General features: G+C 40.7%; 1 protein-coding gene across 1 annotated transcript in view; it reads left to right on the top strand.

Annotated features, from left to right (window-relative positions):
* Positions 1 to 499: 499 nt before the first annotated feature.
* Positions 500 to 15,532, top strand: part of celf6 (CUGBP Elav-like family member 6) — a 104,428-nt gene continuing 89,395 nt past the window's right edge. Inside the window, exons 1-2 of the mRNA XM_068752562.1 lie at positions 500 to 749; positions 8,204 to 8,286. Of these exons, the coding sequence (XP_068608663.1) occupies positions 500 to 749; positions 8,204 to 8,286 (333 nt within the window). The remainder of the gene's footprint in view (positions 750 to 8,203; positions 8,287 to 15,532) is intronic.

Below are 15,532 nucleotides of genomic sequence, written 5' to 3'. Positions count from 1 at the left end.
TGACAAAAGGCCACATAAAGTAAGAGTATTGCTGCTTTTGCCGCGTTTAACTGTCCCAAGCTGTCCACTCTACACAAATGTTTGCATTTTATCTCTGCCCTGTGGGGCCCTCAAACACTCTGCTCTACGATTGGTCCGGGACGGGCTTATTATTCAAATTAGACGGTGGGCGGGGTTTGTTTATAAGAACACTAGTTTGTGTCATGGACAGAGTGGCATGGCAGAGTTTGTATGAGGGGGCGGCTAAAATATACATAGAGCAAAAAAAAAAAAAAAAATACGAATGATTCTGAAGAGGGAGGTTTAGACTGTGAAGAAAAAAGGAGAGGATAAAGAGGAGGAGTTGGGATAGAGGAAGATAAAAAGAAGGGGAGTGTACCCACAGTGCAGTTGACTCGAATACGGAGAGACAGAGCGAGAGAGAGAGAGAGAGAGAGAGAGAGAGAGAGAGAGAGAGAGAGAGAGAGAGAGAGAGAGCGCGCCGGCCCATTGAGGAAAGATGGCTACAGTCACTGCGAACGGAGTGCAGCTCGAGAATGGATTCAGCACCACGAACAGCGCCGGCAGGATGAACGGGCTCAGCATCGGCCAGAACACCATCCCGATGAAGGACCACGACGCCATCAAGCTGTTCATCGGGCAGATTCCCAGGAACCTGGAGGAAAAGGACCTGAAGCCGCTGTTTGAGGAATTCGGAAAGATATACGAACTCACTGTATTGAAAGACAGGTTTACGGGAATGCATAAAGGTTGGTTATTTTGGAATCTTTACTTTGTGGTCTGTTGGAAAATTAAAAGGTTGGGGGGGGGGGGATCAAGAAGTGTCCCAGTTTTGGGGGGCAAAGAACATGAAAAGTGTGTTAATTTCGCAGATGTCTGGGACAGAGTGGGAGCCCCGTAGAGTATTCACTCACGCACACGCACGGACGCACACAGGCACTCCACAACTACAGTGTATGAGGCGTGGGAGCGCAAACACGTGGACGCGAGCGGCTGCCAGCGCAGCGCAGGGTTAATCGCTACCGCGGCCACGTGAATACTACAGCTGAACGCGCCTTTGTGTGTTTACATCGACTGTCGTGCTGAACGTCCCGTCTGGGGGGGGGGGGGGGGGGGGGGGGGTTGTGTTCTCCATGGCGACGTGCGTGTTATTAGAGAGAAACGCGTGGAAGTAGAACACACACTCATTTATCAGACAGTCAGCATCAGTGATTTGCTGGCTTGCTTATTTCACCTCTCAGTATAGGCTAATATTCTGCCTACTTTGCAGAATATTACACTACTATTTACATGGCAGCTGTACTGTGGCGCTGCTCCGTGGGCGGGTTGCAGCCAGGAAGCATGAGACAGGATAATAGTAGAGGCTGGAATCCAGCGTGCACCCCCCCCTCCGCGCTACATTGTCCAAAGAGAGCCGGATCAGTATTCACGTAGCAATTAGGTAGTTAAAGTACGGGAAATATGGGATGGATCACTGTTAAAATAGATGTTTAAAATATAAGTAAGAATATTATCGACTATATTTTGAAATTACAAAGGCTAATACTTAAATATGTTATTTTTTACTTTCGACTGGACATCTGGACTCATTCTAATTTTATCTGTTTGTATTATTATTATTATTATTATTATTATTATTATTAATAATGGTTTTAACCTGTTAACTGAGGAGTGTTTACTGTCTCTATCATCATGAGCAGAGTTTTTTAAGCTTTCAGTTTTTTTTATCAGCTAAATGACAACACTCTAATATTATCACCACGATTCTACTGCAATTCTGATTATTACTATATTCTAGATATTTGTTATTAGTTTTGAATTATGATATCATTATATTCAATGTTGCAAACTTACACACATGCTTACATGCGTGACATTGGATTTGCAGATTTCACTTCCAGGAATATCTTTTCATTGCCAAAACAAGCAATGATACAAAAGTCAATGGCCGCAGTTCATGCTCCCACAAGAGCACTTGACCTGTGCTTTTGTGTGAGCGTGAGTGTGAGCCTCCCTGAAGGTTTCCACGCACCACCTGTTCCTCCAGGCTTCAGTCAATGGTGCACAGCCCACTCCCTTTCTGTCCTGTGCTCCTGTTGGAGTGCAACGATCGATTAAAACAATATTTCTGATTATTTTGTTGTTGCTTACGCCCTTTCCTAAACCATTGCTGAATGTCAACACGCTGGAGGATAGTTGCATCCGAAAGGATTATCCTTCCAAAGCCAGACTGCATGCACGTTGAAATCATTCCCCACCAAGGCCACTCTGATTTATGCATTATGCCCACTTCATCCCACATGACATTCAAAGTCACTTTGGGAGGACTAGAATGCACTTTTAATGAGATTTCACAAAGGCATTACATGGATGAGTTTTTCTTATTGGCCACTCACCTTTAACCATGTTCTTGCCTCCTGCTGCGTCAATATACAGTAGCTGTGGAACGAAGGAAGCTGGTATGCGAGCTAACAAAATGAGATGTGTGTCATTAACAAAACAGAGGTAGCTGCAATGTAACATCAACTGTGTCACTCAAGGAGACCTGGTTAAAGCCAATTCTGAAACAGACAAAAGCTTTTGTCAGGGTATTGAAGGTAAAATCAATTATTTGACGGTGAAAGTCCTTCAAAATACAAGATGGGAATTCTTTATACTGTTTTCTGCTGTCAATAATGACCTGCGATCGACACTGATACTTTACTTGACTTAAATTAAAAATGTATTTAACAAGCAATCACAGCTCAAGGGCATGTCACTGGCTTTTTTCCAGAGCTCAAGTTGTTGTTCAGGGTTAGCAGGTTGTCCAGGTTTACTCAAATATCCAAAATATTAAATAACATGTTAATTAAATGAACAACCTTTTGCAAATACAGTCATTTATAAGAGTGAACTATGTGTTTTATCATCTAATTTGGCCTCTGCCGTCAGCTTGACACACCATTTTAGTATCTTTAAGCTCATTGTTTTGGTCTTACTGCTATTCTCACAGTTACTGCAGCAGGCAGTCATTCCCGAACCACCCATCAGGAAGTGGCCTCCACTAAAAGCATAGTGGAAAAAAGACACATTCATTGTGATGCAAAAAACAATAGATACCCAAAATGCTATTGCATGATGTTAATGCTATGAGTCTACTGCCAAATCAACTCAAAGGCCCACAATATTACTGTGCTATGTTCAGTTGGTTTATTGATGACAACAACAACAACAAAAGAGCCAGTCTGGGTTAAAGAGCATCTCTAAAAGGTGAGGTTCAGTTTAATGGTGCAATCCATTAAACACAGTAATTCATTATATTTGTCCAAAATAAACACTGGATGAAAAAAAAAACCCTGCTGACCAGCATTAGATTGAGATTAGTTTCATAGTCTTATACTGCCACATCATCCCAAGGCTTTGAGGTGAGCTGTAGACATTTAACCTTGACAGACTTTTTCAGTTTACAGTTAAAGTCGCATGGCAGCTACCCAGTAATCGTCCCTCAGCTGACTTTTGAAATGTGCACAACTTCACGCATCTCATTCCAGTCCATAATTTGATTGTAATGGGATGCCACTGCCTGAATAAATCCACACTTTTTGTCATTAACATCAACGCAAACATTTTTCACAGCAGAGCAACAGAAGAGTCGAGGAGGATGCAATCAGCTCGGCTCCATGGTCCCTAAAATATAAAGTTCACGGAGCGTTTGTGAAGTGCCCTAAATTGAGTTTGATTACTACTTTGATTTCCCTATTTGAGTTTAGATTTCATTTGAGATTTTTGTATATATTTTTTATATTTAAGATGGCACTTGGTAAATCATACCAAGCTGTTTATTTGCAGTATCACCTTTTTTCACAGGCTGAGTCCTGTCGCTATTTATGGCTGTAAGGGAAGGGCAAATATGTCATGCGTGTTAACAGTGTTGTGTTGTGAGAAACCTAACTGTAGATGATTGGGACACCTCCAGGGACCTTTTTTCCCAAAAGGTACGGGTGATTGCATATTCTATGTTTTCATGTACACTCCAGTAGCTTCATGCCGATGTCAATTCAAAGGTTGCTTTCTCATTTGTGCCTTTTAACAAATGATCGTCTTCTGCCTCGTAGTTGTTGGACATCGTTTTAATAGTTTCTGTGTCTTCAGGGAGCCCTTCACACCGCGTGGGATGACTCGACACTATTGGCGGGCATAATGCTCATCAGTGTTTGGTGCAGCCAGGTCGTGCTGTTTAACATCCATCATTTTGCTGAGCACTACATTATCATAATACTTAGTGTCAGTGCCAGAATGCATGCATTGTTCAGACATGCTGAATGTTAGCGGGGGGCAAATCTTTAGCCTGAGTAGCGCTATCTGTCAATCCGTCCCTGATGCTGAGAGGAGGAACTCTGAGCCGCAGCACACAGCAAGGAGGAAGAGATACAAAGAGTTGTTAAATATCACCATCCATTCTGCTCTACTCAGCGGGTCCATGCAGGGTAATTGGCTATAAATAGCCGGGCAAATTGACATAAACACCCTCTTAGGGATTAAAGTGTCAAAAGTAAACACCAGCAGGGCACTAATATTTAAGTGTAAATGACTCATAGAATGTACTAGTAAATCATTAAAACTGTGATTTTTATATTTGTATAGCATCAGTTTGTTGTTGTTTTTTTTTTATCTTTAATTACTGCATGGACTGTAAGTGTGAACCAGGCAGCAAACTGCTCTGAACGGCTCCAAGCTGAATGCACATGGACAGAATGACTGAAAAAACAGGCCATAGCGGTGTGACCGTGTAAAGATTCTCACCCGCTGTGCTTTTGCATCAGTGCTCATGAGAGGATTTGTATGTACGTGTTACTTCTTTTATTTGTGTATTGTATTGTATTTTTTGGACATTCATTTGCATTTTTTTCTCTCCATTTTATTGAGCATTCTTCCATCAAATAAATTATGAGATTGAAGGAGAACAAAATTACTCTTGATTCATGAATTTGGCGCTGATGAAATGAAGTTTTATACAAATTTATTTGGGAGTTATTTCAATTACAGGTATGTAATTCTCAAAATAAAAACAATTTACTTTTACCGCTAGGATGCATGTGGTTTTGAGGACAAATGTAATTTCCATTTTATACACACTGAAAGAAGCATTAGAGGGGGAGGTTCTTTATGTAATTACCAGCAATGAGAATAGCAAATATCATGCTCTCTTTTTGAAAGAGTGTCTCATTTGCTTTAAATATAATTCGTTGAACTTTTGTCTCTCTGAATTTACAGTGTGGTAAATTGTCTTTGATTAACAACGTATTATTTTCACCTCACTTAACCTGCTCATCAGAGGAAGCCACCAGACCCTACATTGTTTTTTTTTTGCCCATGTTAACCTGCTCGTCTTCTTCCATTTAATGCAAAAACACATTTGCTCCAGTCTTTGGTTAATAATTATTTCATTCAAATTTTAATTTACCGAATTGGATTTAAAATTTATGATATTTTGTTTTCCCTTAAAATTAACACTGTACATCTTTAAAACGCAGCAATGTGTAACAAAGGACCAAATGGTGATACGCAACATTTAATCTTTTCTACTACAAAGAATCTGTACATTGCAGTTGAAGACTAACAACACAAGACCCAAAAGTCTTGCTTCAGTTTCCTAAATTACGTAATCCCATACCAATTAGTCAATTCAGAATTTTGCGATGACAGCCCTAACCTGCCAGCAGCTGCTGGATGCATGTTACCTCCCCTCACTGTGCCTCTTTTGATGTTTTCCAAACAGAATCCTCATCTGTTCCACAACTGGCTTTCTCAATCACTGGCTCCTCCGGGTTTAAGATGTCCCCCCGAGTTGGCACTGTTGGATATGAAGCTTTGGTAAAGTCCCGCTGGCTTTCCTCCTGCGGTGAGGAAGCCGAGGCTGTCACACAGCTGACCTGAATATTAAAGGCTGCGCTGAACAAAAAGCTCACATGGACAAGTCCTCAAATGATGTTTTTGTCAAACTAGACAAATCTGCAGTGGCAGAAGATTACATGTTTTGAGCGCACTCCTGGAAAAAGTGGTGGATTCAAACTATTTTATCATTTTACTAGTATGAATACTCTCATTAACATTTCAAGGTCACTCCATCTACTTAGAAATGACAGTGAAATGGACAGTAATATGACAAGCAAATAATTTGCTGGATCCAAAGTGGAAGTGAAAGTAAAGGTTATTCATTATTCATCAAAAATACTACGTTTCCAAATGTGGGGGATGACAGTGCAAGGTTGTTGTACCAAACAAGTCCAAAATAAATCTAGCAAGAGCAGCTTTTAAATACTTACCTCTGAAGAAAATAAAATAAAAATACCTAATGCACTTATTCAAACACTTACATGATCTCACGAATACAAACAAACAAAACAAATACACCAAGTACAGGAAATGCCTGGGAACAAATTAAATACGGCAGATAAACTACTACAAATCAAGAGGAAACTCCAGAAACGTTTATTTATTGATTGTTTTGTTTGATGATTGGCCAGAGGGCCTTCTGAGAAAACAAACTACCAGCCTGCACAGGGGGACCAATCACGTTGGTGCCTGACAAGAAAGACAGTCGCCCTGCATAGAACTTAGTAAAGGCTCTGCATTCAGAATTTCTATGTACTTGGTTGATGATTTGTTTTTAGAATCCTGTCCAGATTTAATCATAGTGTCATCCCTGTGTAATAATGTAAATATGTGATAGTAAATACAAGGAATACAAGTAAAAGTATTTAAAGAGCAGTACTTTGAGAGCTAATTGAGATAATTCATTAAGATGAAAATATACAAGAAAAAAGAAGTTAAAACAGTACTTACAAAAAAAGACATGTTAAATGGTCTAAAATGCTAAAATCTAAAAATGTTTGCTTCAATTTATTCAAGGACCAGAGGGTGCACACACACACACACACACACACACACACACACACACACACGAGCATGTGGGACGCCTCAGCCCGCACCTCACAGTTTTGTAACGTCATGAAGGATGAAGCGTCTTTCCCTTGCCTCTTAAACTTTTCTGGGACGCATGCTGTTGTTGAAATGATTTTTCCTCTTGAGTAACTGCCTAGTTGTGGAGGTGGGTGAAGGTTGTCACGAAAGGGAGGTTACTTGGCCGGGCGCCAGGGTGTGTTGCTGAGTTTTCCGGGGTGATAGGTGCTATGTGCTGCATGCCGAGTATCATCTGTGGGTGTGAGCTTGTGTGTGTGTTTCCTTTCTCCCGAGGGAACCCATGGCAGCGTGTGACATGTAGTAATGGGAAATTATGCTGCACAGTGCAAAACCTCCTCTGAACGGGGTCACCCACTGTCATCTCTGCCAAGCGTGTAGCAGAGCAAGCATTCACCCTTTACAAAAATCTGTCACAGTTTTTTTTGTTTTACACATTTATTTATGTGTAATTTGGGTAATTTTTCCTAACTCACAAAAAGTCTGCAGAGAAGTGAAGGTAAAGTTTCAGCTCATCAGAATGATCAGAAGGGTTTTGATGATTTGTTGCTAATCAAATATGAATGCTGTTTCCTATTTTCCTCCTTAATAGCTATTAAATGTTAATTCACTAGAAAGCAGTATGACAGTTTTTTTCAACGGATGAAAAGAAAATGACTGTCAGGAATTTCTGTCAGGAATAAGGTGAAGTTTAATAAATATGACAAAATGTGGCAAAACTTTCATTTTCATTGACAGAAAATATGTGCATGAATTCAGTGTTTAATTAAAGGGTTCCATATACTGAACAAAAAAGAAAGTATCAAATTTGAATTTTCAACCAAATTGTTGTGTTCTCTGGCAGGGAGCTGGCCACATTCATAAAGCCACATTTCTATTGTATTTTTATATCACAAATGTATGGGCTTGTTTTGTTTTATGTTGGCTTACAATAAAATGATGAAGAAATCTGAAGTGTTTCTTTTGCTCTTGCCATTTACAGTCAGTATTTTAATATTTAGATATGGGGTTTGATAGTTAGAAACAAACTATGCCTCTAGATTATTATAATAACATACATCTACATGCACTGATATTTCTTGGATTGTTTTTTAGGTCTTCTGTTTTTATCACTCTAAAAGCCCAAACTACCATAAATGTTTAATTAAACCTTTTTTTTTTCTTTTTTATTGCAGAAAGTGTCGTGGAGTTGTGAAACCATTGGTGGATTAATAGAGTCTCTCCTGTCTCCCTGATACTGTAGGATGTGCCTTTCTAACATACTGTGCCAGAGAGTCAGCACTGAAAGCCCAGAGCGCCCTCCATGAACAGAAGACTCTGCCAGGGGTAAGTGCCCCCGATCTGCCCTCCGTCACAGACGAAAGCCCCTGGGGCAGCCGGTCTTGCCCAGGAACGTGAACATAGGGATTATATTGCACACAGTAAGGCACATTAGGACACAGTGTACATTGAGACACATCGTCAGATGCACAGTGAGGTGGAAACAGATGGAGCAAGTCACTCTCACTTTCTCAGACTGCCTCTCAGCCTCTTGTTCTTACTCATGATCACCCACTCTCACACACACACACACACACACACACACAGCCATACTAAAAGAGCATGAGTGGTCTATCTCACCTTGCAGCGTCTTATTGCACTAATCACCCCGGTGGAAATATTTGATAAGCGTTCCTTCATAACAGCCTGCACCGTCCTTCCCTTGTCCTCTCTCAATATGGCTGCCACAGACAGTAATTGCCTTGAGGAATGCCACACTCATTATCACATATAATCAAACAGTAAGTATAAACAATCATTTTTACCGCGTACATCACCATCTGGTGTTTTTGTTTAGTTCTCTCCCCTGTTTTTTTTTTTTTTCACCACCCTCACCCGTTACCCACCCGCCTTCAATTGTCTAGCCTTTGGTGCGCTGGTAACTTTTTCAATTACTATAATGTCCTCTTCAAATACCAAAACGTATCCAGTAGTGTGCTCTTAAGCCCAGCCAGGAGGAGACCTTCAGTCTGGGATGAGCATGCGCTCGTGGTGTCTATCTGTGCTCAATGTGAGGGGGGGGGGGGATTCCACTCTCACATCAGGGGAATTATTGAGGTGCGATTGAATTACGCCCGCAGGACCCAAAGAAGGAGAAGCTGCTTGGGTCTCTCGCTACCCTCGCCACCCCCCCCTTCACTTTCCATTCACACCAAGGCACCCTCTCAGGTAGAGACTTTAATCAGAGCCTCAGGAAATCCATCTGAATCTCTGGGGAGGGAGAGGGGTATAAAGGAGGAGACAGGAGGGACGAGACAGGAAGCAGGAAGAAAGTAAAGATTGGATTGATGAGGGGTGTGTGGGGGGGCAGAGGTGGTTGATTGTTGGGCTGGGTTATATTGTTCATCACCGTTGGGTTAATCAGTTGTTTGCACTTCACTGCCTTTCATAGGCACTTTGGTGAATGTTAGGCACATTGCTACGCTGCAGCGAGAGAGACTGGGGTCCCTGGCTTGTTACTGCCTCCCGCAGCTTCATAATGAGATGATTGTCATGATGGTCCTGGATAGGTGTTCCTGTCTTTATTGCCCTCTTGGAGGGGGGGGGGATTCTTGTTTGTCTCCTATATCGAAAGAGGTTAATAGCATGTACTGTGGGGTTTGGGTAAACGTTTCCCCTGTACAGCTCACAGCAAGGGGTCAGTCCTGCAATCTCAAGCTGAGCACAGCTTGCTTACAGAGAGCCAATAAAAATGTTCTGTTTTATCTCTCTCTCCATCTCCTTCTGTGTGTGCATCTGTGCGTGTGTGTGTGTGTTTGAGTGTGTTGATGCATGTATGAGACACAGAGAGAGAGAGACAGCAAAAGAGAGGAGGCAAGTTAAGTGTGAAGGTGCCAGACACAGACAAAGACAAAGAGAGGTGACACTTCTGGACAAGCCTCATTGTTATTGCCGAGGCCTGATGATGCTCTGTCATACAGACAGTCTGATTGCAGTTGTGTGTCTGTCAGGGAACATAATACACATTTAGCGACATAATTTGAGGGAACCAAAAAAAGAGTGCAATTTGAATTTGGTGAAAGAAAGTCACATTTGCAATAGCAACAATAATATTGTATTGTATAATGTTAAATGGAAATTAGCGAGTTAGCTTCAATGGTCCACCAAGGGTCCGTGGATGGTCCATCAAACTCTGCCTTCAACCAGCATTACCAGGATGAAGTCCTTACGGCATACTCACATAAGCCTCAAAGTCAGTTGTGCTGTCCTACAAAGCTATGGTTTGCAGTGATGGCAGGACTTCATCTTTTTGACTCCCACGTTCTTTCTTGTATTTTGCCAACGAGTCTAAAAAGAGAGCTGGAATATGCAGCCGATAGCTGAAAATATACCAGCTGGAAAACATCAAGAGGATGGGGAAACAAGTCTGTTTGAGGAGCTGTTGACTAGTCGACTGTTCAGCTTTGGTCTGCAGGAGAAACAAACCAGAGCATTGTGAGCATATAGTGTGTCTCATAACCATCTGACATCTGTCAGGAGGAAAGCCGTTTTCTACTGGGAGGAGTGCAGATGTGGTAAGAGCCTCTTCATTCGTGTCCCATATTTCCAGAGTTGTTGTCTGTTTCCTGTTTTAGATTCTGCTGAAGTCTAGTTATTAGAGAGACAGAGATAACACCGCAATGTAACGACTGACAGTATCTTAGGTATCATTAAAATAGTTTTTTTCCCAATATTATTTTATATTTATGTTTTTATGGATACAATTTGAGTTAGTGTGGCATGTCCAGATTATTGGCTATTAGACATTATGCAACAGTTATTTTGCCTTTGCTCGTAGTAATTTAAGGCTAAAAAATATGATTCCTCGCGTGACTTCATGCATGAATAGTGAATTGTTCATTTTCCATTTTTTTTCATTCATTTTCCAACCGCTTATTCCGTCATCGGGTTGCGGGCCAAGCTGGAGCCAATCCCAGCAGTCAATGGGCGAGATGCGGGGTACACCCTGGACAAGCCGCCAGTCCATCGCAGGGCAACAGTGAATAGTGAATTGCAATCACTTAATGGTAAGATAGACTGCATTTGTATTTTCATTGGCACCACTGATTAAGCTTTAATGACTTTGGTTTTTCAAGCAAGAAATCTCTTTTTTAAGTGAAAGATTTATTTTGTAGCATGAACAAAGATCATTTTATGCCCATATGTAGCCACAACAGCTAAGTCTGAATGCTTTAGTTGTAGCAGTCCTAGGCCTTCATGTAATACTTACATTCTTACAACGCTTCTTTGTCTTACTGTTCCTGCATGACGTTGATAGTTTCACGTTAGCATGCTGTGTTTTTCACAGAGGAGGCGGCTATAGGTTTAACAGTGAGAAAAAGATGATGGGGAAATATTTGTGTGTGTGATCTCAGAAGGAAGCGGAGGTTCTTTCATCATTTCCATATTGGCTGTGAATATTATGATCGTGACATCATTCATATTCCTTTATCCATTAAGACTTGCACTGTGTGACACCACATTGTAATTGCCACCAGGGAATCGAGCTCTGCCTGTTGTGGCGGAGACAAGCTTTGCTTACATTGTTTGATTAATTGTATGTAAGGAGCATAATGAGCTCTCCATGTCCTGCACATCTGATCCTGCTGCTACAGCTTGTACAGTAAATCAGAGATTCAGTGTCTCGCCCTCCGTGAGTTTGTGGAGATGTGTTCACATCCACATTCAGCTTATTTCACGATGTGGGGTGGCTTGGAACTCTACGTGGAACTCTATGTTGGGTCGTGTCCGTGAATAATTTCTACTAGGATCTGCATAGTTTCTGGGACATTTACACAGACCATTGGCAAACTATAGAACACCGATAGCACACTGTCATCACCTTACATTTCAACTGTTTTCCAAATCTCCCTCCAACATGCATTGAGGCCAATCAAACCTCCAAATGACTTGTGCACTCAACCTTCGTCCCCCTCACTTTCTCCTCTCATGTCAATTTGCACTTTGTCTCTAATTCATTTGGACTTGCCTCTCCTTCCTATACCCTTGCTCAACGTCGTCTCCTGCCCCATCATTTGCAACCTGTCATTTGTGTTTCTGTGGAGGCATCCCCATTTCTTGGTTTCTAAGTGAGTTTCTAAGCAATCTGACCCCTGCATTAATGACGAAGCAGAGCACAACAGGAAGAGGACACAAAAAAATATCATTGTGTCTCCAATTGTGAAAGCATAAGCTTTAGCATTTCCGCTTCAACTAAAGTTGGTAGCAAAACATTTTGTTTTTTCCATATTTCTTTTTCTTTATTTGTGCATGAAAAGTTTCTAAACACTTTTCCTTTTTCTCCTTACTGCTGCGCTCATAAACGCAAATAAATAAATAAATAAATAAATAAAATAAAATAAAATAAAAATAAATAACATTAAACAAAGACCTCACACTGACACTGGCATTTGCACTTATGCACCTGACCTTCCTTGTTCCCATGCTACTAATATATATATACTGTATATATATATATTCATACAGTGGTAAGGGGTTTGCATAATGTATTTAAGGAGAGAGTAAGTGTCGGTGCAGCATGGTATATCATGAGGACATATTGTGTCCCTCCACAGCAGGTCTACATGAGACAAACATATTGTAGTTTAAACTAATTACTCAGGCCGCACGTGGCCTTACCCATTCTTTCAAGGGACGAATTGCATTCTGTTGCAGATCAATTTGTCCTCTGTGCCAGATTTGTCAACCTCCCTTGCCTCTGAGCGGTAGCCATTACAAAGAAAAAAAAAGAGACCTGGTTACTGGACGCGAGACCTCTGCAAACGCTCCCCCTGCTCTCCTCATCATCAATTACGTCTATATCATTTTCTTTTAGCTGCCTGCTTTAGAAAATAAATTAAAAAGGCCCATTGTTTTTCTAATCCCCTGGGATGAAAGCATTTACTACGCTGTTGCACCGTGCAGAGCTGTCCTGCCGATTAAAGAGTGAATGGGATCACAATCGAAGGATGCACTCAGCATTGTCTTCTATTATGGAGCTGGTGGCCCTGAATATTGTGAAAAATTAATTTTGTTCCATCTGATGGGATTTTCAACCTTGGAGAGTGTGAAATGTTAATCCTGGCAGGCAGGCGGGCGGGTATTGTGGGTTTTTTTTACTGCCGAATGTGGACAGGCTACAAACATAGCTGATTGTGAGAGAGCCCTTGCCCAGCCCATAAAGATGGCAAGCCACAGGCTCCGGACAAATGAGCAGAAAAGATCGAGCTTTTTAAAGGCTGTAAGGCAGGAGAATTTTGGCAACAATAGGATGGCAAAAACAAGGTCCATTTGTCCTTTTGATCTTAAACATGTACTGCAGAACAGTTTAACAGGCTGGTATCCAGATTGTTCAGGCGAAATCCAAGCTCCCCAATTTATTGTAAGATGGTGTCATAAACAAAGTTGCTATGACAAAATAGAATAAGTTCTGTGACTTTTCAAATATTTTTAAAAGTTCATTTCATTCTAGTAAACCACAACGGAAGCAGGAAACGTTTTATATTCATTCATTTCATTCAGTCTGGAAAAAGAAAATTGGATAAGAGAAAAGACGAAAATGATTGTGTTTTCTACTATTTGGCATTGAATGGATAATCCAATAAAAATATATATTTCTGTTTTTCCTTTGTGCACATGCACAGTATGTATTTCATGGGAGCAGATTATGGGATACTAAGGTAAATGTAATTACTTTACATAAAGGAATCACACAGACAAAGATGCAAAAAAGTCATGTCTTTCATTAAGATACGGACAGTTATCACTTTGGTTAACTTGTCATCATTATGATTATTATCCTAACACAGGTTCTAACTGGGAATTTCTATTTGTGTGGTCTTATCATGCCTTCCTAATTTTTTCATTGATTACAAACTGTCAATATTTGTGATTGTAATATCATGAGGGTTAATTAATGCCATAATCAGTAATTATTTTCAGCAAGGAGGCGATGTTCTCATCAGCATTAGTTTGTCTATTATTTCTCATTCATTCATAATAAGTAATTATAGATCAATATCAAATCTTCCATTCTTGACTAAAATAATTGACAAAGCAGTTTTTCAGCATACAAATCTGGAAGACATTAAAAGCATATCATTTAATGTCTTCCAGTAAAGGTTATGACTGAAGCGCAGAATTGTTGTTGTAGTTTTAACAACAACAACAACTGGATGTGCTAGAATCTTCTTCATCTGAACAAAGACAAAACTGAGGTTGAAGTTCTTGGAGCCAAAGAGGAAAGATTAAAAGTTAGTAACGGATCTTCAGTCTGCAATGTTTTAAACCACGGATCAAGTCAGATATTTGGTTGTGGTACTCATGTACTCAGAGCTGAGTTTTAACAGCCGTGTTGCGCACTTATCTTCAGCCAGCTGGGTTATTGTAAGAGCATCATTTCAGGTCTTCCTAAAAAGAAAGAAAGAAAGAAATCCGGTAGTTGCAGCTGATTCAGAAAGCTGCTGCAAAAGTCCTGACTTCCACTAATAAAATGGATCATATCAGTCCAGTTCTGTGGTCGATACACCGACTCCCTGGCGCTCAGAAAATGCATTTCAAAATACTGTTACTGGTTTACAAAGGGTTGAATCACTTCCTGCAAGGATACATTTCTGAACTTCTTGTATGTCATGAACCATCCGGACAGCACATTCTGGATCACATCTGCTTTGTGTATCCAGAATGAAAACCTATTATGCAGACGCAGCAATTGGATTTTATGCACCGACTGTCTGGAACAATGTCCCAGAAAACGGCCTTGACATTCATTATAAAGTGTTAAACTCTACTTTATCTTCTACTTCTTCTATCTTTTCAGTTGTTTTTTATTTTATTTTATTTGCATCTGCTATGATGTCTAAATGTCTGTTGTTGAAGTGTGCTATACAAGTAAAGTTGCCTTTCCTTGCTTATTACATAGCAATATCACACAATGACTACTCAATCAATTTCAATTAAATTGGGTGGAAGCGCTACTCATGGGGCAATAAGTATTTACAGCGGATTCAGTTTGAGGGTGTGACGGCCCCTGTGGGCAGGGCGTCGTCCCCGGAGTGGTGATCAGGGTCATTGACGACACCTGGCCGAGGTGTCTCGGTTACAAACCGCCGTGACCAGTTACACGAGAGGTGCACCTTTTTCACCTTGCAGACATGCCAGCAGATGTGGCTCGTTTGGGTTTATTTATATATTTCTACTGTTTATTTAAGATATGTCTCTTTTTTGCCCTATTTAAGTTATGTCGTCTGGAATAGCTCTCTCGTTTTTTCCTTTAGATTGTTTTTGTCATGGCTGTGACAAGGAGCAGATTTTAGCTTCCTTTGGCATCCTGAGCTCTAAAAACTGCTTAATAGATTCATGTAAAACATGAATGACCCATGGCAATTAAAAAAACAACATGTAGCATAGTTGCTAGCTGTATGTGCTCTACTGAGTAGTTTTTTTTTATTGGATCACTGATTTATTATTGGGGGAGGGGGGGGGGGGGTGATAAGAAAGATCCTTCCTCGGTTTTGACTGACAAAAGGAGATACAACTGAAGAGAAAATGATTG

The sequence above is a fragment of the Brachionichthys hirsutus genome, chromosome 1 (genome assembly GCF_040956055.1).
Source record: "Brachionichthys hirsutus isolate HB-005 chromosome 1, CSIRO-AGI_Bhir_v1, whole genome shotgun sequence".
NCBI lineage: Eukaryota > Metazoa > Chordata > Actinopteri > Lophiiformes > Brachionichthyidae > Brachionichthys > Brachionichthys hirsutus.
Note: the sequence above shows the minus strand (reverse complement) of the source record. Positions and strands in the feature narration are given on the sequence as shown.